Source organism: Macaca fascicularis, chromosome 20, assembly GCF_037993035.2.
Source record: "Macaca fascicularis isolate 582-1 chromosome 20, T2T-MFA8v1.1".
In the NCBI taxonomy this organism is placed as follows: domain Eukaryota; kingdom Metazoa; phylum Chordata; class Mammalia; order Primates; family Cercopithecidae; genus Macaca; species Macaca fascicularis.
In genome coordinates this window covers 53,127,638-53,155,360 of record NC_088394.1, presented here as the reverse complement: position 1 = coordinate 53,155,360, position 27,723 = coordinate 53,127,638, and the positions used below count along the sequence as shown (strand labels likewise).

The window sequence follows — 27,723 nt, the reverse complement described above, 5'->3', positions numbered from 1 at the left end:
CGAACTTCTGGGCTCAAGTGATCCTCCTACCTTGGCTTCCCAAAGTGCTGGGATGATAGGTGTAAGCCACCATGGCTGGCCTGTCACTTTTTACCCTTGGCCCGGGAGGACCTCTCAAGTGCTATCCCCCTGCCTCCAGCTGTAGCCACTTCCTCTGACTCCCCTGTGACTTCCTCTGAGCTTTCCGAGGGCTGAAATCTTTCTACCACAGATATTTCACAAATGTATCTATTGCCTAAATAAGCCCCATTTCCTGGCAAGTCTTAAAAGAAAACAAATTATGTGCTCTCTCTTTTAGCCCCAGGCTGAACCCCCATCTCTCTGCTAGTCAGGGTTCTGTCTGTACTCAAAGTATGTGTGGATTACCCCTGGTAACCTTTGGAGTAGGTCCGTCAAACCTTCCTTTTTCTAGTGCAATAATTTTTGTCTTACAAAAATGGGATTAAATTATAGATTCTCTTTTTAAACATTAGTTTTTTAAGGGCTAGAAGAAGGGGTGACAAATAATTATTGATACTTGATCATTATTGATGGGAACAGATTATACCATGCTGTCTCGCTCTCTCTCTCTTTTTTTTTTTTTAATTTGAGATGGAGTCTCGCTCTGTCTCCCAGGCTGGAGTGCAGTTGCGTAATCTCGACTCACTGCAACCTCTGTCTCCCAGGTTCCAGCGATTCTTCTGCCTCAGCCTCTCGAGTAGCTGGAGTTACAGGTGCACGCCACCATGCCCAGCTAGTTTTTGTATTTTTAGTAGAGACGGGGTTTCACCCTGTTGGCCAGGCTGGTCTTGAACTCCTGACCTCAGGTGATCCACCTGCCTCAGCCTCCCAAAGTGCTGGGATTACAGCATGAGCCACAGCACCTGGCCCAGATTATACCATTCTTTCTGCCATTGCGTATCTTGAAAAGCTTTATTATAATCTTTTAAGATGATGACTTAAAATTTTTATGTTTGGCCTGGTGCAGTGGTTCATACCTACAATCCTTGCTCTTTGGGAGGCCAGGGCAGGAGGATTATGTGAGCTCAGGAATTTGAGAACAGCCTTGTCAATATAGCAAGACCCTGTCTCTACAAAAAATAAAAAAAATTGCCAGGCACAGTGACTCATGACTGTAATCCCAGCACTTTGGGAGACTGAGAGAGATGGATTGCTGAGCCCAGGATTTGGAGGTTAAAGTGAGCTATGATTGTGTCACTACACTCCAGCCTTGGTAACAGAGCAAGATCCTGTCTCCAAAGAAATTTCTTTATGTTTACTTAATAACCCCCTGTCACCCTCCATATTAAAACTGCAACTATGTTATCATTTATTTTCCTGGTTCCACTGAGTTCTCTCTGGAAGTAACTTAGTCTAACTAATATCCCTTGGTTAAACATTCCAGTTATTTTCATTTTTTTTCCTGTTATAACCAGAGTCTATGTTGTCTAGTCTGGTCTCGAACTTCTGGGCTCAAGGTGTAGGTGAACTTCCCTACAGCTGAATGTGTTTGCACAATCATGATAATTTATTTAGTATAAGTTCCTGGGATTGAACAGGGCATCGCTCGGAATGCACTAGGGACCCTTTATTGAATCATCATATACAGTGAACTGAGGTCCCCTCATCTACCTTTTGGGTGAATCGGCTTCCCTCTCCTCCCTTGAGGGGTGTTTAAAGCAGGGACCACCCTACTCGTTTGAGAATGAGGCTTTCCTCCGAGTGGGAACTGAGTTGACATTAATCAGCATCCATCTTCACCTCCCCATACTCAACAGCGAGACTTACAGAAATAGGATTGGGTTCCCTAGTGGCAGGGCCTGGGTCTGTGAATGGGGTAGGGGGTCACATGTCGCTTGTCAGTTGTGCAAGTCATGGACTGATGGTCTGCTCTCAGGCGAAACAGTCAGGGACTGAGGGAAGCCACACGGAGCAGGTCCTTGGCCTGATCTCCAGGGAGCTTTGGCCCACTGGAGAGTTTGGGCTGGAGACTTGTGCCCTCTGCCCTGTCATTGGCCACTCCAGGTTAGGGGAAAGCGGAGGTTGTACCCTCCCAGGCATCTCTGACTCTTATCTGCCAAGGGTAATTCTCCAGAGGTATAAACTGTGAGCAGCCTATATCCGCAGCAGCTAGGAAGGGGGTGCTGGCTGTAACGGGGTCTGGGTGGGACAGCAGCAGCATCTTCTGCCGGTCCCAAGGCTTGGGCCCAGAAGGAATTCCAAGGGTTTTAGAGAGAGCATGATGGGGGGTTGGGTACTGTGGTCTGGGGGAGCTCCCACCTGATATGCAGTTCTGCCAGGGTCCAGCATGCACTCACGGCCCTCAGCACACAATGAACCCCGGCCAGAGAAAGCCCGTTGTCGCTGAGGCTGTGGAGAGCAGAAGGCAGCTGTTGGCATGTGGCTGAGGTCCCCAGCCCCAGCCAGCTCTAGCCCCTCCTCGTGGCTCAGCAGCTTGCTGGCTGTCACTCCTGGATGTCCTGGGTCCCTTGCCAGGGGATCTCAAAGGATTCTGGTGCATATGAGTGAGCCAAGAAATGCACGATACCCCCACCCCACTCAGAGAATAAAGTTGTCCAGCTTGACAGCAAGAACTCAGTGTTTTTACCTCTCTGACCCCCAGTTTCCTCATCTGTAAAATAACCACCATTTTCTGAGCCCTGAGTGTACCAGACTCTGTACAAAAGGCTTTGTACATATGTGGTTTCATGTCATCCCATTTTACAGAGGGGGAAACTGAGACCCAGAGACATTCAATTACTTTCTCAGGGTCACAAAGCTACTAAGTGACAGAGCCAGGATTGAAATCCAAAGCCGAGGCCCCAAATCACCGCTACCCAATCTCAACTCTCCCCAACCCCAACCCACACTTGATCTAAGACCCCCAAGACACCCCCACCCAAACATCACCCCCACCCCACGCAACACCACAGCACACCCAGCAGCCTAATAGCCTTCCTTTCCATCTCACCACCCCTCACACCAACAGTGTATCCCCACAGGAACACACCACTCCCTACCCCAGCACCCCAGCATGACACCTTCCCAGTGCAAAACCCCACCCCACCCTACTCCAGGGCTGCTACAAAGATGAATTGGAATGCAAGCCACTGATGTACAGTAAATGCATTTTATACATGTAAGGGTGCTGGATGATTGGACTAAGAGAGTGGCTCATGCCAGAGGTGAAGGCAAGGCATGGTCGAACCATCTTGACTCTGCTGGAGTTGGGAGGAAGCAGGGGTGGCAGTGGATCAGCACCCTTACTGCTGATTGTGAACACAGGGGCCACCTGGGGCTCTACAGGGCCTTCCCTGGTACCCAGCGGTGGGGTGGACAACTCACTCCAGCTTCCTGGCGATGTGCAGCTGGGATGCAGCCTCTGCCATCAGCCGACAGCCTTCGTCTTCCAGCTGGTTCCCTGAGAGGCTGAGACAGAGGTGCCCAATGCACGTACTGTGGGGCTGGAGTCGTCCCTCAATCCCCATCACTTACTCTTTCTTTGCTGACTTTAGTCAAAGCATCACTCTCAGGAATGAACCTTGATAATAACTGAAATCAACAGACTGCATACCACATGCCTGGCAACATCTTCGGTGCTTCTGTGACTTTTGGCCTATTTCGTCCTCATGGTGCCGATGATGTAGGCACTGTAATTATCCTCACCTTACTGATGAGTAAACTGAAGTGCAGAGTAGTTAAGGCACCTGCTCGAGGGTGAACCTGGATTTGAACCCAGGCAGCCTGCCTTCGAGGTCCCACCCTCAACTCTTCCTTTATGGTGCAAGCTACATAACTGCTTTTTGTGATAAACTTCATGATTATGGGGGCATCTGACCTAGTCTGGGGGTCGGGGATGGCTTCTTTGATGCTTAAGGTACTTGACTGAAAGAACTAGAAGGAGTTCAGTAGGTAAAAGGCAGGAGAGAGATGGAGGAAGGGTGTTCCTGGTGGTAGAAGCAGTACATTCAAAGGTCCTGTGGCATAACCCATACAAGGACCTGAAAGAGAGCCAGTGTGTCTGCATTGGAGATTGAGTGGAAGGATGGGGTCAGATGGGGTTTGGGAGGCTGGGGGCAGGGTTCTGGACCACCTGGGAGTTTAGAATGTGGGCTTTATGCTGAGCAGTGGGAAAGAGTGAAGGGGGCAGGCATCAGTGAAATGTAATCTACTCTCTGCCAAGTGGAAGTGGCCAGGGTGAAAGCAGGGAAGCCAGCAAGGAGGGCAAGGCGAGGGGTCATCCACATAAGAGATGAGGGTGGGTTGGACTAGAAAGGTGGAGGAAAAGAGGATAGTTTTGAGCACTGCCAGTAGGTCCATCTGGAGGGACTAAATGTGGGAGAAGGGCAAGGGGGCTAGGAGGTGGCTGTGTAACCAGGCGTGTGATGGGGCTGTTTCTGCAGGTGCCGGCACTTGGGGAGGGGCATGCTCAGTGCTGGTGAGGCAGGTAGAAGTGTGTGAGCTTCTTAAAAAACCATCTGCAGCCGGGCGTGGTGGCTCACGCCTGTAATCCCAGCACTTCAGGAGCCAGAGGCGGGCGGATCACAAGGTCAGGAGATGGAGACCATCCCAGCTAACACAGTGAAACTCCGTCTCTACTAAAAATACAAAAACAAATTAGCCGGGCATGGTGGCGGGCACCTGTAGTCCCAGCTACTTGGGAGGCTGAGGCAGGAGAATGGTGTGAACCCAGGAGGTAGAGCTTGCAGTGAGCCGAGATTGCGCCACTGCACTCCAGCCTGGGCAACAGAGCGAGACTCCGTCTCAAAAACAAAAAAACAAAACAAAATAAAAAAAAAAAACCCTAATTCCACCCTGGTTCTCCCAACGGGACGAGGTCCAGGATCAAGAGGTGATCACGATGGCAACCCTCACCCCATCCATCTTCCCCTGAGCTGGGGCCACTCGCCCCAGAACACATCATGTCATTCCATCCTCTGCCTTCATGTTCACTTGGAGGTTTCCTGGAGGGGCGCCCCTCCTAGGGACGTGACAGAGCCTCCATCCATCCCCAAGCACTACTGTCATCGGCTCCAGCCAGGGGCTGGATGTCATGGGAATTTCTCCATCCTGAAAAAAGAAGGTTATCCCACTCTACTCTGGGAGAAGGATGAAGGGGGTGGGGGGGAACCCTGAGGTTTGGAAGGCAGACCCAGGTGTGGTGGGGTTTCTACTTGGCAGATCTCAGCAAGAGAGGTAGCAGTGGTTATGAGGATGAGGCTGGGAGCCAGACTGTCTGGGCTTGAACCCTAGCCTAGACTCTTCCTACCTGTGTGGCCCTGAGCAAGTTTACCTTTCTGCAGCTTAACTTCCTCCTCTATAAAACGTGGACAGTAACAGTGCTTACATCACAGAGATGTGAGGAGTGAATGAGAGGAGGCATGTACAGTCCCTAGCACAGCACCTGACCCAGGGCAAGTGCTGAATAGTAGCAGCTGTTATAATGATCTGATTCCCCCAAATTCTTCATGAGGCAGCATATCCCTCCCCCACACCACCCACCCAAAGGCGAGGCCCTGCCCACCCCCTCCAACCTCCTTTCCTGGCTCCTACCCCAGGGCTTCCCGTGATACTCACTCCACTTCCTCCAGGTGAGGGCCTTCCTGGAGCAAGGCTATGAGGGTCTCTGCATCGTGGACCTGGAGCTGACACTTCTGCAGCCTTGGGTAGGAATGGAGGACAGAAGGGCTCAGGGCAAACAGCTACTCCAGGGCCCCTCCAGCTTCCAGTGCTGGGGAGTCAGGGGGCCCACAGAACTGGGTCTAATCTTGGCCATACCTCTTAATAGCTGGGTGATCTTGAGCAAGGGACTTAACCTGTCTGAGACTCAGTTTCCTCCTCCCTCAAAGGGGAAAAATAACATGTACTTCACAGATATTCTAAAGGAATTACAGTGAGGTAAAGGATATAAAACTTCTAGCACAATGCCTGGCATATATATAGCCAGGGTCCAAAGTTGCAGCTATTGTTGTTATTATTGTTGTTATTATGACAGATGCTCCCTATTCAAGCCAGGATGGGCTATCCAGGATGGGCACCACACCCGGCTAATCCTTTCCCTGTCCCTCATCTGCTTTTCCCTTTATCCTCCCTGCCCCTGCTCTCCCTTGCCTGGGACTTTCCCCCACATCATATCCCCCTCCTAAGGCAATAGATCCCTCCAAGGTACCTGAGTGTCAGGCTTCTGCTCTGAGCCCCTTTCCTCTGGCCGTCACTTTCCTGCAGGTCTGGAGCTCTGGCAAAAACAAATCAAACACTGGCCTGGGCTCAGGCATCCAGGGCTTGGTGGATCAAGCCTCTTTCCTTGGCTTCTAGAGGCTGAAGACCCTGAAGCACAACTCAAAGTGAGTTGGTAACAAAGAAGATTGCTTACAGATGCCCAAGGTGTGATTCAGCAGAGCAGGAGGGGCAAAAGGTTTGAGGTGAAATGGAACCTTTATTCAAATTTTGGCTCTGTGGTGTATAGCCATGTGGCCTTGGGCAAGTCACTGCCGTTGGCTCCCTTTTCTCTTTTCTAAAACGAGATGACAACATCTGACACATAGGTACCTGAAGGATTGAATGAGACAATGTACGTCCAAGTACCCAGCATAGGTGTAAAATCAAAGTTTAGTAAACAGAAGGTGCTATTGTCGATGATGTGATGGTCTCCATTTGTGGATGTGTTGTCTGTGGTTCGGAAGGCAGGGAGCATGAACTGTATGCAGTGAGTCCAGGCTATGGTAAACCACAGACTCTCCCCCACTGGGCTAAGGGAGTGTTAGGGGATGCAGGGAAGCTAGGACATTATGAGCCAGGTTTCACAGACTTTTTGGATTGGTGCCAACCATTTTTTTTTTTTTTAGAGACAGGGTCCCACTCAGTCCCTAGGCTGGAGTGCAGTGGCTCTATCCTAGTTCACTGCAGCCTCAAACTCCTGGGCTCAAGTGATCCTCCCACCTTGGCTTCCTGAGCAACTGGTACTATAGGAGTGAATCACCATATCCAGCTATTCTATTTTTCTTTTTTTTTGTAGAGATGGAGGTCTCACTTTGTTGCCCAGGCTGGTCTTGAACTCCTAGCTTCAAGTGATCCTGCTCCCTCAGCCTCTCAAAGTGCCGGGGTTACACACATGAGCCACCATGCCAGCCTGTTTAATAGAACTTTCTGCAATGATGGAAATGTCCTGGCATCTGTACCACTCGCTATGGGAGCCACTAGTCACCTACAGCCATTGTGCAGTTGAAGTATAGCTAATGTGACTAATGAACTGAAAATTTCATTTTGCTTAATTTTAATTTATTTAAATTTAAATAGCCATATGGGGCTAGTGGCTATCCTATTGAACATCACAGCTTTAAGCAGTTGGAGGGGAAAGAAAGTGACACTGGTCCTAGCGGGTCATTTTTTGAGACAGAGTCTCTCTCTGTCGCCCAGGCTAGAGTACAGTGGTGTGATAATGGCTCAAGCTCCCAGGCTCAAGCGATCCTCCCAACCTCAGCATCCTGAGTAGCTGGGACTACAGGCATGCACCACCACTCCTGGCTAATTTTTTTTTAGAGATGGGGTCTTGCTATGTTGCCCAGGCTTGTCTTGAACACCTGGACTCAAGATATCCTCCTGCCTTGGCATCCCAAAGTGCTAGGATTACAGGCATGAGCCACCGCACCCAGCAACATTGGTCCTACCTTACCAGGTCATTATACAGGCAAGGAAATTGAGACCCAGAGAAGGGAAAGAGATTGCTCAGGGGCATACATACATCTGTCTCTGAGTCTTAGCCAGGAGAGCAAAGTGTGGGAGAGCACAGCTGTGATGGTCTTTTAGGGAAAAGCAGCTTCCTTGTCTTGGCCCATCCAAGACTGGCCAAGCTGGAATCCATGCACAGCTGGAATAGCCAGCATTTGACTGCCCACTGCACGCCAACAGTACTCTAAACTCCTTAAGTGTAGTAACTCACTTAATTCTCAGAACAACCTTGAGATGTAGGCACCATAATTGCCCTCCCTGCCTTTTTTCAGTTGTAAGGACTTTCCCAGAGTTTTCACCATCTAGTAATGCCAGTCTAACAATATCTTTATGTCATCCCCAAGCGTTTGCCTTCCTCTGAGACTTCTGGGGATGCTTCCTTCCCCAGGGACCAGATGTGGTCTGGACACGCTAGAGGAAGTCAAAATCCTTTGCCAACCTAAGCAGTAATTCATTCCTCAGTGCAGCAGTGCAGGAAGAATCCCCATATCCCAGCTCTTCCTAGTCTCTTGGTCACCTTTCCCCTCAACTGCCTGAGCCCAGTTGCTTCTAAAGATAGTCCCAGACCCACCGCCTCTTGGCTTCTTACCTTTGTAGCTCTGCAGTTGTCTCTGTGGGCGGGGAAAGAAGGAAGATGAGGTCCGCCTTCCTGCAGGATCAGATACCAAACCATGAAACCCAGGGACTGGAAACCAGCACATCACCCATCAGAGGCACACCCTTTTCTGCCCCAAATGTCCAAACATCCAGATGAAGCTGATTTTGCAATTGACAGGGAAACATAACAGAACCAGCAAAAGTGCTTCAAATCAGGCATGTGAAATACTGATTATGTCTTTGCTTGACGAATCCTGCAAGAGTCTTTTAAAAAGTCATAAAGGCCGGGCGCGGTGGCTCAAGCCTGTAATCCCAGCACTTTGGGAGGCCGAGACGGGCGGATCATGAGGTCAGGAGATCGAGACCATCCTGGCTAACACGGTGAAACCCCGTCTCTACTAAAAATACAAGAAAATTAGCCGGGCGAGGTGGCGGGCGCCTGTAGTCCCAGCTACTCGGGAGGCTGAGGCAGGAGAATGGCGTGAACCCGGGGGAGCGGAGCTTGCAGTGAGCCGAGATCGCGCCACTGCACTCCAGCCTGGGGCACAGAGCAAGACTCCGTGTCAAAAAAAAAAAAAAAAAAAAAAAAAAAAAAAGTCATAAAAACAATTTTCAAAGAAATATAATAAAAATTAAGGATTCTGTGAGTTTTTTCTTTCTTTTTAAATTTGAGATGGAGATCTCACTCTGTTACTCAGGCTCGAGTGCAGTGGTGTGTTCACACCTCACTGCAGCCTCAACCTCCAGGGCTCAAGCAATCCCACCTCAGCCTCCCAAGTAGCTGGAACCACAGGCATGCACCACCATGCCCCACTGATTTTGTTCATTTTTTGTAGAGACTATGTTGCCCAGGTTAGTCTTGAACTCCTGAGCTCAAATAATCCTCTTGCCTCAGCCTTCCACAGTGTTGGAATTACAGGCATGAGCCACTGGGCCAGGCTGAAATTTTTTAACAGAAATTTTTATGATTAAGAAGCATGACACCTAACCTACCCCTTGATCCAAACTGGCTATGTTGGTTCAGCACCATGGAGGGCAACACATGGCTAACTATTCCTTAGGCTATGCCTGTGCTTCGTAGACTTATTGACTCATTCCCTTATCCACCTATCCATCCATCCATCCATCCATCCATCCATCCATCCATCCATCCATCCATCTTTTCATACACCCGTCCATCTTTTCAGCTAGCCATCTATCCATTCATCCATCCATTCATCTATCCATCCATCCATCTTTCCATCCATCCATCTTTCCATCCATCCATCCATCCATCCATCCATCCATCCACTATCCATTCATCTTTTCATCCACCCATCCATCTATCCAACCATCCATCCATCTTTTCATCCACCCATCTATCTTTTAATCCATCCATCCATCCATCCATCTTTACATTCACCCATCTATCTTTCCATCTATCCATCCATCCATCCATCAATTCATCTTTTCATCCATCCATTAATTCAATATATACCAAGTACCAGGTGCCAAGCCTGAGCTAGGTTCTGAAGGTAGAGCTGTGAGTAAAACAGTAGGGCATGCACAGATTTATCTTGCAGACGAGGGGCCTCCTCCATTTCCCATCCCACTTTCCCCTCCCCTTTTCTCAAGGCCCTGAAGGCCAAGATCCCCTTCCTTCTGCTCACCTGGCCTGAAGCGTCCTGATGGTAGGACACGTGACTGCCACCTTTGCCAAGCAGAGTAGGGTTGACACGCAGACGATGTTGCCGCTCAGGCTGCATGATTGTGGCAAAGGTGTCAGGAGTGGAATCCCCTATCCCATGGGCCCCAGACCTTCCTTGCCTTGTAAGGGAGTGGGGTGACTCAGGCATAGAGAGGGACTGGGCTGCAGGGGCAGTGGAAAGATCACTTACTCAAGCTTCCGGAGCCGTGGTAGGTGAGGGAGAACCTCCACGATGTTTAGCACCACCTGGTCACTGAGCTGGTTGTCCCGAAAACTGCAAGGAGACGAAGGCCCAGTCTCTCTACCCTGGGGTTGGGGCACTTGCAAGCCCCAGTTAGCAAGTGACAGGATGGCCACCCTCATGTGGGAGATATAAGACAGGGGCCCAGAAAGAGCTGATGACCTGCTCGCTGGATTCCAACAGGCACAGCTAGGAGGAAAGGCCCTCCGCTGGCCTCACTTCTGGGTCTATTTGGTTCCTGTAGGGAAGATTTTGCCTGGTGGCTCAAGGAATCTAGAAGAGAGACTGATGGCCTCTTCATGAAGTGCAATGAGGAGACCCAGCACCCTGCTCCCAGGGCTTATGTCTGGGATGTGTCTGAGGCCCGCAGGCAATGAGTAAAGTCTAGACTGGGATGCTGCAGGTGTCGCTTCCAGTCTCAGCTGTGGCCCTGACTCACCCAGAGCCCTGAGCCAAGCACATTCCTCTCTGACCCCACTTTCCCCACCTGTTCACAAATCAGCCCTGCCTGGGTTCCTAGCTGGGGAGACTGATGAGCTGAGGGGAGTGAGGGTGATTGAGAACAATGGTAGGTGATGGGAGACAAAATTAAAGTCACCCTCAATAGCCAGGAAAAAGTGTCAACAAGTTCAATACTTCTGAACCCTTGCCTAATCACTGTTCACAGACGCCCAGCCGAGACGACAATAGGGACTGTGGTCCAACTTATTATTTTCACTCAACAAGTGAACCTTAGTGACAGGCTGCATCTGTGTGGATGAAGGAGTGCCTTCTCTAAATGTCATAAAAGTGCCATATAAATTAGCAGCGTCCTGCCAGTGAGGAGAGTCACTGGTCCCACTACTCCCCATGGTACTCAGTCCCAGACACAGGGCAGGAGTATATTTGTGCATATGAGCTTAGTTAGTTACAGTGTGCTGGCATCTAAATGTGTACATGCAGTTAACTGTATATGTGTGTGCTGCATACATGTGCACACCTATGAGTGGGCATGTGTGGGTGCATATTCTTGCATGTGCCTGTGTACTTCTGTGCAAGTGTAGACACGTGTGCACAAATGTGAAGGTGTGCAGTGCTTCATGTAGTTATGTGTACCCACAGTGCCTGATTCCTGCCTACGCACTGCCATTCCTTCTCCTGAGATTGCAGAAAGAGGGATAACATAAGGGATAACTTAACACTCATGCTCCTCCAAGATGGTCCAAAATTTTAGATGAAGGAAGCCTTCCTCTGGGGACTCTGGGAGCCTTGGGTTTGGACTCAGCCCTACTGAGTACTTGGACTGATGCCTTCCCTCTCTGGGTCTCAGTGAAAAACTACTGGTCAGACTTGGAGGAACATGCAGGCCCCAGGCAGGCCCCAGGGGGACTCTGGGACCTGGGCAGTGACTCATCTCCCCAGCCAGTGAGCCCTCCTGGAGACCACTCACCTGACTTCTTCCAGCTGTGGACAGAGAGGCAAAGCTTTCACCAGGTGGCTGATGCCTCGGGCAGTGATCTTACTTCCTGCTAACCTACAGAGTAAGCAAAGATGGTAGGGAGGAACGAGGAGGGGAAAAGGGCGAGGCCAGGAATCTGCCTTGTGTAGGATTAAGGAGAGGGAGGAGAGTACCAGGCATCCCCAGCTGAAGACCCTTCTCAGCTCCAAGGCCTGGCTCACCCCAGCATCTGCAGTCTCCCCATTGTCGGCAAGCTCCTGGAGAGGGCTTCTGCAAAGGCATCTCCACACTTCCTGCTCTTAAAACTGCCATGAGAAGAAGCAAAGTGTCAGAGGATCAGTGCTGGGCAGAGCTGAGAAGTCATCGCCACTCCCTCAGACAGATGGGGCTTAATGCAGTAGTAGTAACAAATACATATTATGGCCGAGACTTCTAATCGTCCACCAAAGCCCATTCTCCACTTCATCTACAGCAATAGAGCTATTGTGAGGAACATGGTTTCCCAGCCAGAGATCACATTTCCCAGCCTCCCTTGCAGCTCAGTGTGGCCAGGTGACTATGTTCTCACCAACGGAATGTGAGTGGAAGGGATGTGTCCTAGTTCTAGGACTGAACTTTAATGCATTGGCATGTTCCTCCATGCTCTTTCCCTGTTCCCAAGCCAGAGCACAGATATACCCATGACCTAGCTTTGACTGTGCAGATAGGATTCCCAAGGGGATAATGAAGCAAAATGGGAGGGACCTGGGTCCCTGCATGACTGCGTGGAGTTGAGCCATTCCATTGACCTGGACCACCTACCTCTGACTCTTCCATGAGAGAGAAATAAAAGTCTACATTATTTAACCTTCTGTATTTGGGGAGGAGGTTTCTCTGTTACTACAGTCTAGCCTTTTCTCTAGCTAATATGCACACTGAGCCTTTGCTCTGTGCCAGGCACTGTGCTACAAAGTGTTTTTTCATGCATTATCCCATCTCATTCTCGCAATGACCATATGAGTTGGCTATTGTTACAGATTCGTTTTAGGAATGAAGAAGCTCTGGCCTAGACAGTGCGCATGTGTGTGCTCCACGCACCTGCCCAAAGTCCAACAGCCTCTATCGACACAGCCTGGATCTGAGGCTTCAGCCCATGATTAACAGACAGAGATTGAGAATCCAGAAACCACAGAAAAGAGGAGGATCCATTTGGACTCCAGAGGTCCTGTCAAGGCATGGAGCTTCCTCTCTTGCATTGCAAGCCATTCTGTTCTGATATTCAAGATTCCTATCCAGTCCCCTTGGCAGAGGTCTGCCGGACTGGTTGGCCTCTGCTCCCCCAAAAGCCCAGTCCCCTCCCCGGGCCTCCTCCACTCTTACTCACCTGAGATTCTCTATCTGCCCACAGCCTACCAGAGCCTCAGGGCAGTGGGGCTCCAGGGGACAGCCATCAAAATCCAGGTGGATGGGGGCCTCCCTGTGCTCTAGGATGTTGGTCAGGGTGGCCAGGTCCGTGCAGGTCAGTGGGAAATTGTGGAAGGGTAGTTGATAGGGGAGGCTTTGTGCAGTGAGACTGGCCAGCTCAGGCTCCTGTGTCTCATTCACACAGTGACACAGCTCTACAACCTTTGGCCCTGTGAGCTTGCGGGTGGCCAACTTCTTCAACACCTGCACTACGGCAGCCTGCTTGGTGCCCACGCAGTCCTCATTGCCCTGCGCCAGGTGACTAAGAAAGGGGCGGCAGGTGCAGGATGCCAGGCCCGCCAGGAAGGTGGGGAGGTGGTCTGAGAGGTCCAGTCTAGCTTTGGTCCTCTGTACCCAGCGGGAATGGAGGGTAACATGCTGGGTAAGTGTGTCTTTGTCCACCTTGGGGCTGGCCATCAGGTGCAGGGCAGCAAGAAATTCCTGCAGGCTGACGTGGGTGAAAGCATAGCCTGTCTGCTGGTGCCCAGGGCCTGTGCGGACGCAGAAGGAGGTCAGCAGGCTGTGAGTGGCCCCAAAGGCTATCAAGGGTGGAGCAATATCTTTTGCATAGAAGATAACCTTCCCTGTCTCCAGGCCCCTCAGGGCCACCTCCCCCAGGTCCAGCAGGGATGTGGTGGGCAAGTGCCCACGGGGGCTGAGGGCGAGCACCATCTGCATATACAGCTGAGTCATGGTGGGCAGGAGGGCCACAGACTGGCCTGGGGCGTGGTCAGGAAGCAGATGGTGGAGGCAGAGACAGGCGACTTGGCACAGTGCAGGCACCGCACACAGGCTTCGGAGACGCCCATTTGTCTGTAACTCCGCCAGGGCCCCCTCCTGCAATGGCTGGGCGCTGAAGAAGTGATTCACATATTCTTCCACCCGTGGCCCATCAAAGCCCAGCATGTAGACCGTGGCTGCCTCTGCAGGGAGGCAGGCGGGCAGCTTCCCTGGACGGGAGGTGGCCATCACTCGGCAGCCAGGCAGGAGGGTCCCACGGCAGAGACGGGAGAAAAGGGTGAGGACCGAGCCTGGGCCATCAGGACCCATAGGCTGGAGGGCCTCATCTAGCCCATCAAAGATCAGCAGGACTTGGTCAGCGTTCTTCTCCAGGTACTGGAAGACAGCATCAGGGTCCGACTCAGGGCTTAGGTACAGATCAAAAAGGAGCTGGGACAGTGTCAGGAACCTCGTGATCAAGTTGAGTTGGCGGAATTCAAAAAGGAACAGGGCCTGGAAACAGTCCAGATGGCCCTCTGCCCACTTCTGGCAGAGCCGGTGGGCCAGCGTAGTCTTGCCCATGCCGGCCTTCCCCAAAAGCACGGTCACCCTCGGGCCCTTGTTAACCCTGATGTTGAAGAGGTCCGAGATGCTCACGTCAGTGCCATCTTCCACCTTGAGGTCCCCCATAATGGCCCCCTCCTGAGTGTCTAAGGATGCTGTGGCCCGGCGCAGGATTGGAGGTACATAGACCTGGTGGAGGGCGTGGGGCTGCCCTGACCCAGGGATTCGGCTTCCATAGCGCTGTTGGGCAGAGGTCCGCAGGAGCTGCAGGTACTTCTTGGCCAACTCTGCAAGGTGCAGGGACATGGCATGAGGACAGGACCCCCTGGCCCTCTGCTCATGTCTTCTTGCCCCAGTATTGGGCTGTTGGGAGCCTCTAGCCCTAGGTGTGTATGTATGATGGGATGAGGGTGGGGGTGTCAAGAGCACCACAGGGGGATCTGTGCCACCCCAGCTTCCAGGAGGAATCAGTTCTAAGGGAGCACAGGCTCTCTGGTAGCTATTTAAATAGGCAGGTGGGAATGGAGAAGTGTGGGTCGTGGTTCTATCCATTCTGCAACAGTACACGTGTTGTAAGGGTTCAGTAAGATGCGGGGAGGGGAATAGGGCACCTCCTTTGCAACATCTCTTTTTTTTTCCTTTTTTTTTCCTCCCAGAGACAGAGTCTCAGTCTGTTGCCCAGGCTGGAGTGCAGTGGCATGATCCTAGCTTACTGCAGCAGCAAACTCCTGGTCTCAAGTGATCCTCCTGCCTCAGCCTCCTGAGTAGCTGGGACTATAGGTGCACACCACCACACCCAGCTAATTTTTGTATTTTTAGTAGAGGCAAGATTTTGTTATGTTGGCCAGGCTGGTATTGAATTCCTGGGATCAACTGATCCACCCGCCTCAGCCCTCCAAAGTGCTGGGATTATAGGTGTGAGCCACCGCACCTGGCCCCTTTGCAATATCTTATTGAAACAACCTCTTTCTGTGATATCTGGATCCCAGTGCCCCTTCCCAATATTTCAGTTCTGCAATGCCCAGGGGTGAGCACTAACAACCTGTAGGCCTAGGCGTTACTGATCAGAACTGTGGGAGCTGGGCCCCTACAGTGCCAGATGCTAACCCTTTAATTCCTGGGTCATTGAGAGGTCTCAGGTGACCCAGGGAAAGGGCTGGGGCTGCTTTTGGGGGAACCCTAGGGGGAGAGGCCAAGGTAGTGGCCTATTTTGAGTGGATGTGAATCCTCTGGTTATGGCCATGGTTGGCAGCAGTGGGGACAGAGAGGGCTCCTGTTAGTGGGACAACTAGTGGAGAATGAGGACCATTCTGAGAACTGGTCAAGAATGAGAGAAGTCCCCTCTCCTCTCACTGGCCTGGCCTGCCCTAAGCAGCTCCCCATGGGCCCCCAGGGCCTCTGTCTTGGGGGTTTCTCCCAGGCCTCCTCACCCCTCCCCATCCCTGCTCACCCCCAAACTGGTCTCCTCCCTGGGTCTCCTTCAACACTGAGAACATAGGGTGTCCCTGGAAGAGCCTGGATGGTGAAGCTGAGACCTGTATGGTGCTTCCAGCTCCTTCAGCGGAGCCCTCTCGAGAGAAGTCCCCATGCAGCCAGATGGGTGGGGAGACCGCTGCCAGCCCAGCCTTCTCCTCTGCCTGTGCAGGACCTCCAGTCCTTTTCTCCCGGAAACTTGTGAGACAAGAGTCACTGGGCCTCTGGAGGCTTGTTGGCAGGGGACAAGGTCCAGGGTCCAGGTCCTGGCCCCCAGGCAACCCCATCTCTCTGTTTAGGTTCCTCCCCACACTGGTACCCACCTAACTGCTGCTTCCTGCACTGCTTCCGGCGGGGTGAGGACCCACAGCTCTGATGCGGGCGCTTCAGGCCTGAAAAAGCAAAGGAAGGGGTGGAGGAGCCGGGTCTGGGGATCTGGGCTGAGGGGGTACCCAGAACCTTTGGGGAACTCCAGTCCACAGACAGGTGGCAGGCAGCCAAGTGCAGGGACTGGAAAGGCAGGCAGCAGGCAGAGGCTGGGTCAACATCAGCTTCTATTTGCAGAGGGGACTTCTAGGCCCCCCATTGGGAGGTGGATGTTCTGGGCCTGGCAGTCTTGCAGTCCAGGATGCAGGAAGCATGGCTGACAGCCAACAGCCCCCAGAAACACTCAGCTCCAAGCACTAAATGGCCATCTGTCCATCAGGGAAGGACCAAGCTCTATGGAAGCCACCGCTGGTCATATAAGTGAAGTTCCCAGTGAGTTTGGCTGGGCCTGCAACCTCCCTCCTGTGTTAGTGTTTTATCATCCCAATTTCTTATCACCCACATTTCCTTACTTCCCTTAATGATTTCCTGAGTCTTGTCTCATTGCATGGATTTTCAAGAATCACTTTAATGCCTTTCTGAAAGAGTTTGAGAAAAGGAAGAAGGAAAACAAGAAAGAAGGGGACCAAGAAACGAAGGGAGGGAGAAAGGAAAGAGGACTCAGGAAAAAATTTTAAGAAGTCAAGCAGGGTCCTCCTACAGCTCCCACAGCTAAGCTAAGTGACCAATAGGAACAGCCCCTGGAGCAGGGCCCTGGGCTCCTTGCCCAGCTAAGAGGCTGGAACCAGTTCGAGAGCACTTCAATATCTTAACAAATCCTATATTAAAAAGGGACTCACTGGTCAAATATCAATCAGATCTGGTTACAGCCATGAGACAATGATGCCAGTTCGGTGATATAGGCCTATTGCACCAGGGACTTGGACAGTCTTGATTCACTAGGGAGCTGAGATTACAGGGTGGGTTTTCTGTTGGCATTACTGCCAGGCACAGTGATAATTAAAGTCAATGCTTCTGTAGAAATCAAGGTGCCGAGACGAAAGTGTGACCCATGAATCAGTAGGTGGTCATTATTTAATCACCGGCCCTTCTGAGCTCCTTCAGAAAATCAGTCAAAGGCACCCCCAGTGAAGGCACCAGCTGTGGGTGAGTGTCAAGTCCAAGGTGTACAAGTGAAGCCTGACGCTTTGGGGCTGGGAGATGAGGCCCTGCGAGTTGAGGACAGGAAATTGAGAACAGGCTTCCCGAGGGGCTCCAGGTTAGACCCTTGAGAATTGGTAACAGGACAAGCCAAAGCCTTGAAAGTCACAGCAGGAGGAGGTGGGGCTGGGAGACACAGTTAGGGGCTTGACACACTTGCAAAAGGGTCAGGGACAGACGAGGAGCATGGCCTATGAGAAATGGCTGTGACCAGCCACCTCCAGCCTCCTCCAGCTTGGAAGTGGGGACTTCACAGTGCTCACCACCCCCTTCCCACCCCCCAACTCCAGTTCTCACCTTGATGGAGCCGAGATTCAGGTAGGCTTTTCCCCTCAGCTCCCAGCTGGCTGGTGAACCCTGCAAAAGAGGGGAGAGTGTAATGTGGTATGGGGCTGTCGTGGGATGCTGGTGACCAGCTCTGGCCTGGTGCCTGGCTCAGGGCTCATCCCACAGGGTGGGTACCCAGCAAAGAAGAAATAAACTGAACACTCAGTTATCTGTCGTGGAGAAAATGTGGTGATGAGCTTTGAAGGCAGTGGTGGGCAGAAACGTGTATATGCAAGTGCATGCAAGTTGATGTATGCGTGTGCACAGGCGTGCATGTGTTATGCATGTGTATATGGGTTTATGCACATACCCACATGTATACACACTGTGTGTACCTGCATATGTCTGCACATGTGTGCGTGTGCCGCCCAGCCTCCTGCGTGTCCGACACTGCCTTGAAGTAGAGTTCTTAAGTGAGTTCCCATTTTCTCTCCAAGGACGCTGTTGCCCCTCAATGTCCTGTGTTTCCCCTCAGTGCTGTGCAAACAGAAGATGCCCAAGAAATCCCCACGGAACTGAACAGAGTTAAACCTGACTATCTACCAGCAGAAGGCAGAAGGCGCTCCCCGTCACTCTTTCTGACCATGTTGCAAAACAAACGAACAAAACACCTCTAGCCAGGTGTGATGGCTCACATCTGTAATCCCAGCACTTTGGGAGGCCAAGGGAGGAGGATCACTTAAGGCCAGGAGTTCAAGACCAGCCTGGGCAACAAAGTGATGTCCTGTCTCTAGAAAAAAATGAGAAATCAGCCTAATGTGGCGGCGTGCACCTATAGTTCTACTGCAGTCCAAGCTACTTGGGAGGCTGAAGTGGGAAGGATCACCTGAGTCCTGGAGCTGGATGCTGTAGTGAGCTATGATTGTGCCACTGTGCTCCAGCCTAGGCAACAGAGCAAGACCCTGTCTCAAAAATAAAAAACAAATAAACAACAAAAACCAACAAGAACAACAACAAAAAACAACCTCCCCTACCAAAAAAGAAAGAAAGAAAGCTCTCGGGTATTATGGGCTATGTGGGATTTTGTGGCTGGAAGCAGTCACTCAGCAATTCAAGCAATTCGAGTGAAGCCAGGTGGAAGGAGGGGTCCTCCAGGCCCCAGCAGATTTGGGCGCATTAGGGAATTTGTTCTGGGAAATGTCCAGAAATACAGAATTGAGATCCTGACTTGGTTACACCCTGTCTGTGACTCAGGTGGGTCCCTGGGCTCCCCCTGACTCTCCATGACACAGGTGCTGGCCTGGCTGCTTTGTGTCTCTCACACCTGCCCTTACCATCATCACAGCCAAAAGTACTCAGCAGCAGCACCTCGAGTTCCAGAGGCACCTCCAGCTGCATGCACACACAATGAATGAAAGACTGCCAGGTGGCCGAACCCTGGACATGCAGCTTGTTGAGTTGTAGGATGACTCTCTGTTCAGGGTCCAAGGTCTCGTTCCTGGAATCCAGGTCTGTGTTGGGGAGGAAGAACTTCATCTTGGCGTTCAGCCATTCTGGGTCTTTGCTGAGCAGCCTCACAAGACAGCTCCACAGGTTCTTGTTGCCGAGCTGGAGGTCAATGGGGTCCATAAGGAGCCGGCCCTGGAGGGACAGGGAAGATAGGTGAGTTGAGGGGGACAGGTAAACTGGGGGCAGATGAGCTGAGGGACAGGGGAACTGGGGGGGAGGTGAGTTGGGGACAGGTAAACTGGGGGCAGATGAGCTGGGGGACAGGGGACCTGGGGGCAGATGAACTGGGGACAGGGGAACTGGGGGGAAGGTGAGCTGGGGGACAGAGGAACTGGGGGGAGGTGAGCTGAGAGACAGGGGAACTGGGGGACGGGAGCTTGGGCACAGGTGAGCAGGAGACAGGCGAGCTAGGAGGAAAATGAACTGGGGGACAGGTGAACTTAGGGCAGGCAAGTGAGCTGGGGGAAGGGGGACTGGAGGGAAGATGAGCTGGGGAACCAGTGAGCTGGAGGACAAGTGAATTGGGGGCAGGTGATTTGGGGGACAGGGGAGCTGGGAGGAAGATTAGATGGAGAACAGGTGAGTTGCGGGGCACGTGACTTGAGGGCAGGTGAGTTGGGGACAGGTGAACTAGGGGGAAGGTGATCTGGGGAAGGTGAGTTGGGGGATAGGGGAGCTTCTGGGGAAGTCAAGCAGTCAAGAACCACTCCCTACATCTGAGCAACAAAAAATAGGCAGGGAAGTGGCCTCTCCATGGAGTCTTGATGTCTCTGCCCAGGAATTGGCTCCAGAGATCAGTCTGTTTCTTCCGCTCCCCCTCCCCACTCCATTTGTGCCTACATCCTGGCTCTCTGGAATGGCCTAGTTCATCCCCTGTGGACAGTCCGCTGAGGATGCATTACTCATTCTTGTTTCCGTCAACTATTTACGCTGCTCTCAGTCTGAGCTAACCTCATGGCAGAGACAACTAGTTGTCTCCCAAAATCTGTTCTTCCCTTCTTCCTCAGTATTAGAACTACTAAACATTCTCTGGTCATCCAGAATAGATTATTATTTCCCAGTCTCCCTTGCAGTTATATGTAGCCATGTAATTTGGCCAGTGGAATGTAAGTGGAAGTGTTGTCTATTCTTCTTTGCTCCTTCCTGTTGGCTGGAATGTCGATGGGATGGCTGGATCTTGGGCAGCCATTTTGAATCATGAGGTGGAACTCATACTGAGCTGCCCATCTGCCCTGTGCTCACTGACTTTGGACTTCTATCACATGGCAGGGAAATACACTTCCATTCTGGTTAAGCCACTGTTGTTTAGTGCTTTCTGTTACTCACAGTGAACTCTAATCCTAGCTAACACAGACCATCACCTCTTTTGCTAAGCAGATTCTCTCCTTCTGAACTGGAACTCTTTTTTTTTTTTTTTTTTTTTTTGAGATGGAGTCTCGCTCTGTCACCCAGGCTGGAGTGCAGTGGTGTAATCTCGGCTCACTGCAGCCTCTGACTCCTGGGTTCAAGCGATTCTCCTGTCTCAACCTCCCAAGTAGCTGGGATTACAGGTGCACACCACAATATCTGGCTAATTTTTGTAATTTTTCATAGAGATGGGATTTCACCATGTTGGCCAGGCTGGGCTCAAACTCCTGACCTCAGGGTGATCCGCCCACCTCGCTCTCCCAAAGTGCTGGGATTACAGGTGTGAGCCATCATGCCTGGCTGAACTGGAACTCTTAAATCACCTCCTCATAGAAGTACCAATAGAGGGCAAGGGGCATTTACACAGTGAAAGCCTAAACAATGTGCAGTTCCTTTGATTCAGTAATTCCATTTCTAGTACTCTAGAACTGGGAAACAATTGGGAAACAATCATGAACATACGTACAAGATTTAGTTACAAATATGTTCACTGCAAGACTATTTATAATGATTAAAAATTGGAAACAACCTAAATGTCTAACAGTTGAGGACTGGCCAACTAAATGGTGGTCCATCATCTAGTGGACCATGCTATCACATTTCCAGATGTACCTTCTTGTACTATTTCCTTCCTCATAGCAGTACCCACTTGGAAAGCACTCACTGTGTAAGCACTCACTGTCTAAGTGCTTTATATACTTCATTTTAGCCTCACAACTCCAGAGAGTCCACCTTTAACTCTGAAAAGAGTAGGAGGTCCACCCAGAAGCCAGCCTTCCCAATCCCCAGAGGCTGAGGCCAGTACTATGCGTGCTGGGGTTTAGGGCCCAGCTGCTCCCCGGCATGCAGCAGAGACATACTTGTATGTGCCGCCAGCCCCACTGGTCATTTCTCCTCGACTGGGCTAATCTCAGGAGGTCATTACTCAGGCAGAGAGTCTTAGAATTTATGAAACATGTTCACACCATGATCCTCAGGCAGGGATCACCATCTCCACTAAACAGATGGAAAGACCATGGCCAAGGAAGGGCAAAGGGTGTGCCCACGGTCACACAACAAGTCCATGACAGAGCCAGGAGCAGAACTGAGGTTTCTTGCCTCCCGGGCCAGTAAATTTCCAAGGCCTTGGAGGCCTGGATGGCTCCAGACAAGGCTAAGTCCCTGGATTTTGTGTGATCTCAGAAAAAGGATGTGGCCATAGCCTAGGGCATAACTTCTTTTCCAGGCTATGGTGTCCAGCATCCATGTTGCCCATGAAGAAATGGTCCAGGACAGCGTGGCACCAGATGGAAGTAAGTAGTGCCTGGATGGTGTGATTTCTGGTGATGTTTCTCATCCTCAAATTTATCCTCCAGCCAGTCTAACCCAATACCTTTGTTTCCATCATTAGTGTTCTGTCCCCTTAGGCGATGACACAAATCTCTTTAAGGCTAACCATCCTCGGGAGAAAAAGCACATGGCATCATTATCAGTCACTGAGATTTCCATGGGGAATAATCTTGGAGACAGTGGACGATGGTTGAAAGATCCATGGCCCAGCTCTGTTACTAATTGTCTGTGGTAGGCATTTGGGCTGTTCACAGATACTCTTTCTCCTCTTTCTAGGCCTTTGGTGGGATTACAATTCTCTGCCTCCTTGAAATTGGGCACAGCCATGAAATTTGCTTTGGTCAATGAAATATGCTTTAAAAGACTCATGTCATGACTGTGTAGATGTTTTAAGAACCAAGGTGTGATTCACAGTAGTTTTTCTTTTTTTCTACTCCAGGGGCCAGAAATATTGCAAATCATGGCTACCCTGTTAGCCTGAGTCTGGGAGAGAGGATGATGTGGAGGAGCAATCCCAGTCAATCCACACCAGACAGGAAGCAAGAGCAGCAAATAAACTTTTGTTGCCATGAGTCACTGGGACTTTGGAGGGTGCATGTACTGCAGTGTAACCTGGCCCATCATAACTGATACACTCATAGCGTGACCTTGAGCAAGCCTTTTTCCTACATAAGCCTCAGTCATACCATCTCTAAAATGGGTAGATTAGATGCTGTCTCAAAACTCTTCCTGATTTTCTGTGTCTGATCATTACATTCTCATACTGAATGATGGTCAAGGGCAGGTTTGTTGTGTTGGGGGCAGCCCAGTAAGCAGATTTGGGTAGGGACCAGTCTTGGCAGTAGGAGAAGAGTGAAGAAGTAGATAGGAGGGGAGAAGAGGAGGTGAAGGGGAGAGAAAAATCACCTACTTGGTCTCCTCATTCATGATAGGTGCTCTAAGGTCCCCACAGAGAGGGTCTCATGGGTGTCTGGGCTATGTCCTTGTGCCTTGAGTTGGATTGACAGGTTGTTTCCATAGTGCAGATCCCTAAGGGGAGAGAAGACAGGGAGTTGTCCCCACTATTCCAGACTCCAAAAGGAATGCTGTAAACCAGGCACCAGCCCTTGCCCCTGCCTGCCGGAGACACCTCTGAGAACACTGGATCCAGACACAGTCCCTCCAACTCCATCTGTAGACCTTGTTCTTCCCTGACTGCAGCTCCTTATGTCCCTGGGTTTACGCAGCCTAACTTTCCTTGATGTCACCTCCTGCCACACCTGGCTCAGAGGATGCCCCTCTTCCTCCTCCAATTCAGATATTCACCTTACAATGTCCTTTGGCATCACAATGAGCCCTGCAAGTTAGCAAAGTTATTTTTGGTCATTTATTCAGATGATAATGAATTAATCCTTACTGCAGATGCCAACTTTCGCCCCCAATATAAAACCCCAAAAAGGTTAGGATTTGCAATCTTCTTCCTTTTTAGTTAGTTTTTAAACAATTGAGAGTTAACTTTCTTCTTAAAGAGAAGACCCGGAAGCATTGATAGCTGCTCAAAGAGAGCACAGTAAACAGACACGCTGGCACAAATTCCCACACCACACAACAGAGATCTTCCTACGAACAAAGAAGAGAACAGGTAGCTACAGACTACATGGAGGAAAGGAAGAGAGGCGGAAGGTCAGCGTGTGCTCTGATTGTGTCTCTGTGAAATACGAGGAATGTAACCCGGAGTTCCATGACTTTGGACAAATCCATGTAAATAGGGCACATTCTGACATAATGGAGGTGGTATGTAGTATGGTAATTAGAAATAAGAAAGGAAAAAAGAGATTTTTTGAAGAGGTCCCAGGGGACTAATAAGATATGTCTATATTTCTCTCTCTCTGTCTTTCTTTTTTCTTCAGATGGAGTCGTGCTCTGTTGCCTAGGCTGGAGTGCAATGGCATGATCTCAGCTCACTGCAACCTCCACCTCCTGGGTTCAGCAATTCTCGTGCCTCAGCCTCCCGAGTAGCTGGGATTACAGGTGTGTGCCACCATGCCTGGCTAATTCTTAGATTTTTAGTAGAGACTGGGTTTCACCATGTTGGCCAGGCTGGTCTTGAACTCCTGACCTCAAGTGATCTGCCAGGCTCAGCCTCTTTAAGTGCTTCTTTTCATTTCTTTCTTTCTTTTTCTTTTCTTTTTTTTTTTTGAGACGGAGTTTCGTTCTTGTTGCCCAGGCTGGAGTGCAATGGCATGATCTCGGCTCACCGCAACTTCCACCTTCTGGTTCAAGCAATTCTGCCTCAGCCTCCCAAGTAGCTGGGATTACAGGCATGTGACACCACACTCATCTAATTTTGTATTTTTAGTAGAGACGGGGTTTCTCCATATTGTTCAGGCTGGTCTTGAACTCCCGACTTTAGGTGATCCACCCGCCTCGGCCTCCCAAAGTGTTGGGATTACAGGCGTGAGCCACTGCGCCCGGCTTCCCTTTTTTTTTTTTTTTTTTTTTTTTTTTAAGAGACAGCGTCTTTCTATGTTGCCCAGGCTGGATTCAAACTCCTAGGTTCATGTGATCCTTCTGCCTCAGCCTCCTGAGTAGCTGGGACTGCAGGCATGGGTCACCACAGCCAGCTAAATGATATTTTAAAAAACAGCATTATCACATTGTAACAGGAGAAATAGAGGCATTAGCAAATTGAGATAAAAACTTGCCATGGACTGAATGTTTGTATCCCACCTCACCCACTGATTCACCTGGTGAAGCCTAAATACCCAGTGTGATGGTATTTGGAAGTGGGGCCTTTGCCAAGTGATTAGGTCAAGAGGGTGGAGCCCTTATGATGGGATTACTGCCCTCACAAGAAGAGGCTGGAGGCCGGGCACGGTGGCTCATGCCTGTAATGCCAGCACTTTGGGAGGCCAAGGTAGGCAGATCACTTGAGGTCAGGAGTCTAAAACCAGTCTGCCCAACATGATGAAACCCCATCTCTAATAAAAATATAAAAATTAGTCAGGCGTGGTGGCAGGCACCTGTAGTCCCAGCTACTCAGGAAGCTGAGGCAGGAGAATCACTTGAACCCAGGAGGCAGAGGTTGCAGTGAGCCAAGATCATGCCACTGCACTCCAGCCTCGGCGACAGAGCAAGACTCCAGCTCAAACAAACAAAAGAAAACAAAAACAAAACAAAAACAAAAACAAAAAGAAAAAGGAAGAGGCTGGAGAGTGCTTGCTCTTTCTCTTTCTCTTTGCTCTCTGCCCTGTGAGGACACAATGAGAAGGTGCCGTCTGCAAACCAGGAAGTGCATCCTCTCCAGACACCAGGTCTGCTGGCTTCCCAGGGACTTCCCAGCTTACAGAACTGTGAGAAACAAGTTTCTGTTGTTTAAGCCACCCAGTCTATAGTATTTCATTCTAACAGCCCAAGCTGACTAAGACAAACTTGCCTTTGACCACAGAAAGTGAAAGAAAATAAAACCCACTGTAAGTTAACAGGCAGATAAAAAAAACCGCCACTTTATGTACAACAGGATGCTTTAACAGAACTTGGTAAAATTATATAAGCAGTCATTTAGAGAAAAGAGGCAGTATTTATATGACTTAAATATTTCATAATAAAACAGTTTAAGTTAATTTTAAGTTAGAATTGGATATAAAGAAACGAATAAAGGCAATTCTATCAAAAGGCTATTTGTTGGATCAGGAAATAGCAAAAAAGCTTCCAAACATGATAAAATGCATCATAAGGTGACCATCATTCAAACTTTAAGATCCTTGAATTAAAAATGGAAAAAAATTGGCCAAACGGATGGAATAGAGTCCAAGTGAGCCTCACACTCATTTAAAATACACTATTTAATCCATGATATTGAGAGAAAAAAGGGGGGAATAAGTGGTGTTAAAATACATAGCAATACGCTGTCTCTTTCCTGCCACCATGAAGAAGGTCTTGACTTCCCCTTTGCCTTCCACCACGATGGTGTTACCCGAGGCCTCCCTCACCATGCGGAACTGGTGTTTTGAAGCCTATGGACCTTAATTTTGTCATCAAACTTTTTGAAGAGACTGCTAAAGATGGCTTAGAAGAAAAACAACTTACATCTGTCAAGAAACTGGTACAGTGTTATCAGAATGAACTTCCCTTAAGGGATCTAGTACAGACATTTAAAATTCTGAATCTGCGTGCAGTAAAAATCGAAAGCCAGCCACGTTTTGTGGAATCTGCATATGACATCATAAAATAGTGTGGCTTGCTATTTTTGAAAAAGAAAGTATCGGATGAAATAACTTATGCTGGAGATACTGCTAATTCAATTGCACTTCTGGATACTTAATGAAAATACCAAGTTCTGAATTGAGGATACAGAATTGTAAGCTTATTGTTGACTTTTATCATGCAGAACTACCAAAGTAGTGTATTCCAGGTTACCAGCAAGCGAGTTCATCATATAAGATTCAAATGACTGAAGTTGGAGGACTGGCAAAAACAATGGTCCAATTAATGACCTTGCTTGAAAATCAACTTGTTGAGAAACTTTAGGTACTCAAAGTTCTGCAGCATCTCTCGACTTCTGAAGTTAACTGTACTGTAATGATGAAACCACAAGCAGCCAGTGGAATCTGTGCTCACCTCAATGACCCAGATTTCTCTGGATGGCTTTTATTTCCTTCATCAGAAACACTTTGGAACTTATCAGAGAAATATTCAAAAGAAGAAATTGTTCAACAGCTTAGTAACTTGGAATGTTTACTGGCTTTGAAGGAAGTATTTAAAAATCTATTTGTGAGAAGCTTTAGTCATTATGACTGTCAGCTTAGAAATGACATATTAGTGATCTCTACAGTTATAGTTCAAAATCCTGGAATGCCAATGATTGAATGTGGCTTTCCCAAGGATTTGGTACTGTTTGAAGTTTAATGAAGTTAAAAGTTTAATGAAGTTAAAAACTTTAATGAAGTTAAAAGTCAAACCCTTTGGTAAAGGACTTAAATTTTCTAAATCCTATGAAGATTTTGAGTTGAATAAATTACTATTCAATATAATTGTGATCTTATGTAAAGATTTACCTACTATACAGGTAAAGAGTAATCAAGGCAGGAAAAATTAACAAAAATTGTATCACTTTGTAGTATAAAAAATATATATGGCAATATGAGTATTTTAAATTTAAAGAATTATTTTTAACTAAGTAATTAAATTAAAAATTTCTGCATGGAAATGAAAAACACAGCCACATAGCATTTCACACCCACATAGAATGGCTATAATGAAAAGGACACATGTTGATGAGGATGTAGAGAAGCAGGACACTGTATATACTGCTGATGGGAATGTGAAATGGTCCAGCCACTCTGAAAAAACAGTTTGGCAGTTTTGGCAGTTCCTTAGAACAGCTGTCCCGAAACTCTTTGGCCCAGGGACCAGTTTTGTGAGAGAGAATTTTTTCCACGGATGGGGGTTGGAGGTGGGAGATGGATTCAGGATGATTCAAGCTCATTACATTTATCATTAGATTCTCATTAGAAACTCTCAACCTAGATCCCTCCCTGCGCATTTCACAACTGGGTTTGTGCTCCTATGAGAATCTAATGGCACCGCTGATCCGACAGGAGGCAGAGCTCAGGCGGTAATACTCGCCTGCCGGCCACTCACCACCTGCTGTGTGGCCCAGTTCCTAAAAGGCCATGGACCCGCACTGGTCTGTGGTCCAGGGATTGGGGATCCCTGCGTTAGAATATAAAACAACAGAATTACCATCTAATCCAGCAATTCCATGCCTGGGTCTATTCCACGAGAAATGAAAATATACATCTACACAAAAACTTGTATATGAATGTTCATACC

At 49.4% G+C, this 27,723-nt stretch overlaps 1 protein-coding gene and 1 pseudogene across 14 annotated transcripts in view; one reads left to right on the top strand and one right to left on the bottom strand.

Annotated features, from left to right (window-relative positions):
• The window catches only part of NLRC5 (NLR family CARD domain containing 5), a 93,836-nt gene that overhangs the window by 41,814 nt on the left and 24,299 nt on the right, over nucleotides 1-27,723 (bottom strand). For 11 of the 14 annotated variants that reach the window (XR_010583917.1, XR_006694694.3, XR_010583918.2 and 8 more), the window contains 14 exons: nucleotides 22,820-22,938; nucleotides 18,999-19,305; nucleotides 17,695-17,754; nucleotides 16,194-16,262; nucleotides 13,034-14,684; nucleotides 11,892-11,975; nucleotides 11,662-11,745; nucleotides 10,182-10,265; nucleotides 9,954-10,043; nucleotides 8,297-8,356; nucleotides 6,149-6,214; nucleotides 5,557-5,640; nucleotides 3,325-3,408; nucleotides 2,260-2,349 (listed from right to left, as the gene is read on the bottom strand). Coding sequence is in view for 8 of the 14 variants with exons in the window: in XM_065537489.1 (XP_065393561.1) it covers nucleotides 2,260-2,349; nucleotides 3,325-3,408; nucleotides 5,557-5,640; nucleotides 6,149-6,214; nucleotides 8,297-8,356; nucleotides 9,954-10,043; nucleotides 10,182-10,265; nucleotides 11,662-11,745; nucleotides 11,892-11,975; nucleotides 13,034-14,684; nucleotides 16,194-16,262; nucleotides 17,695-17,754; nucleotides 18,999-19,293 (2,801 nt within the window). In the remaining 6 variants the exon portion in view is untranslated. Of the gene's footprint in view, nucleotides 1-2,259; nucleotides 2,350-3,324; nucleotides 3,409-5,556; nucleotides 5,641-6,148; nucleotides 6,215-8,296; nucleotides 8,357-9,953; nucleotides 10,044-10,181; nucleotides 10,266-11,661; nucleotides 11,746-11,843; nucleotides 11,976-13,033; nucleotides 14,685-15,847; nucleotides 16,263-17,694; nucleotides 17,755-18,998; nucleotides 19,306-22,819; nucleotides 22,939-27,723 lie in introns of those variants that run through there. The other 3 variants (XM_065537491.2, XM_065537490.1, XM_074027038.1) reach the window with 3 other exon arrangements.
• Nucleotides 23,674-27,021, top strand: LOC102146912 (cilia- and flagella-associated protein 69-like; annotated as a pseudogene).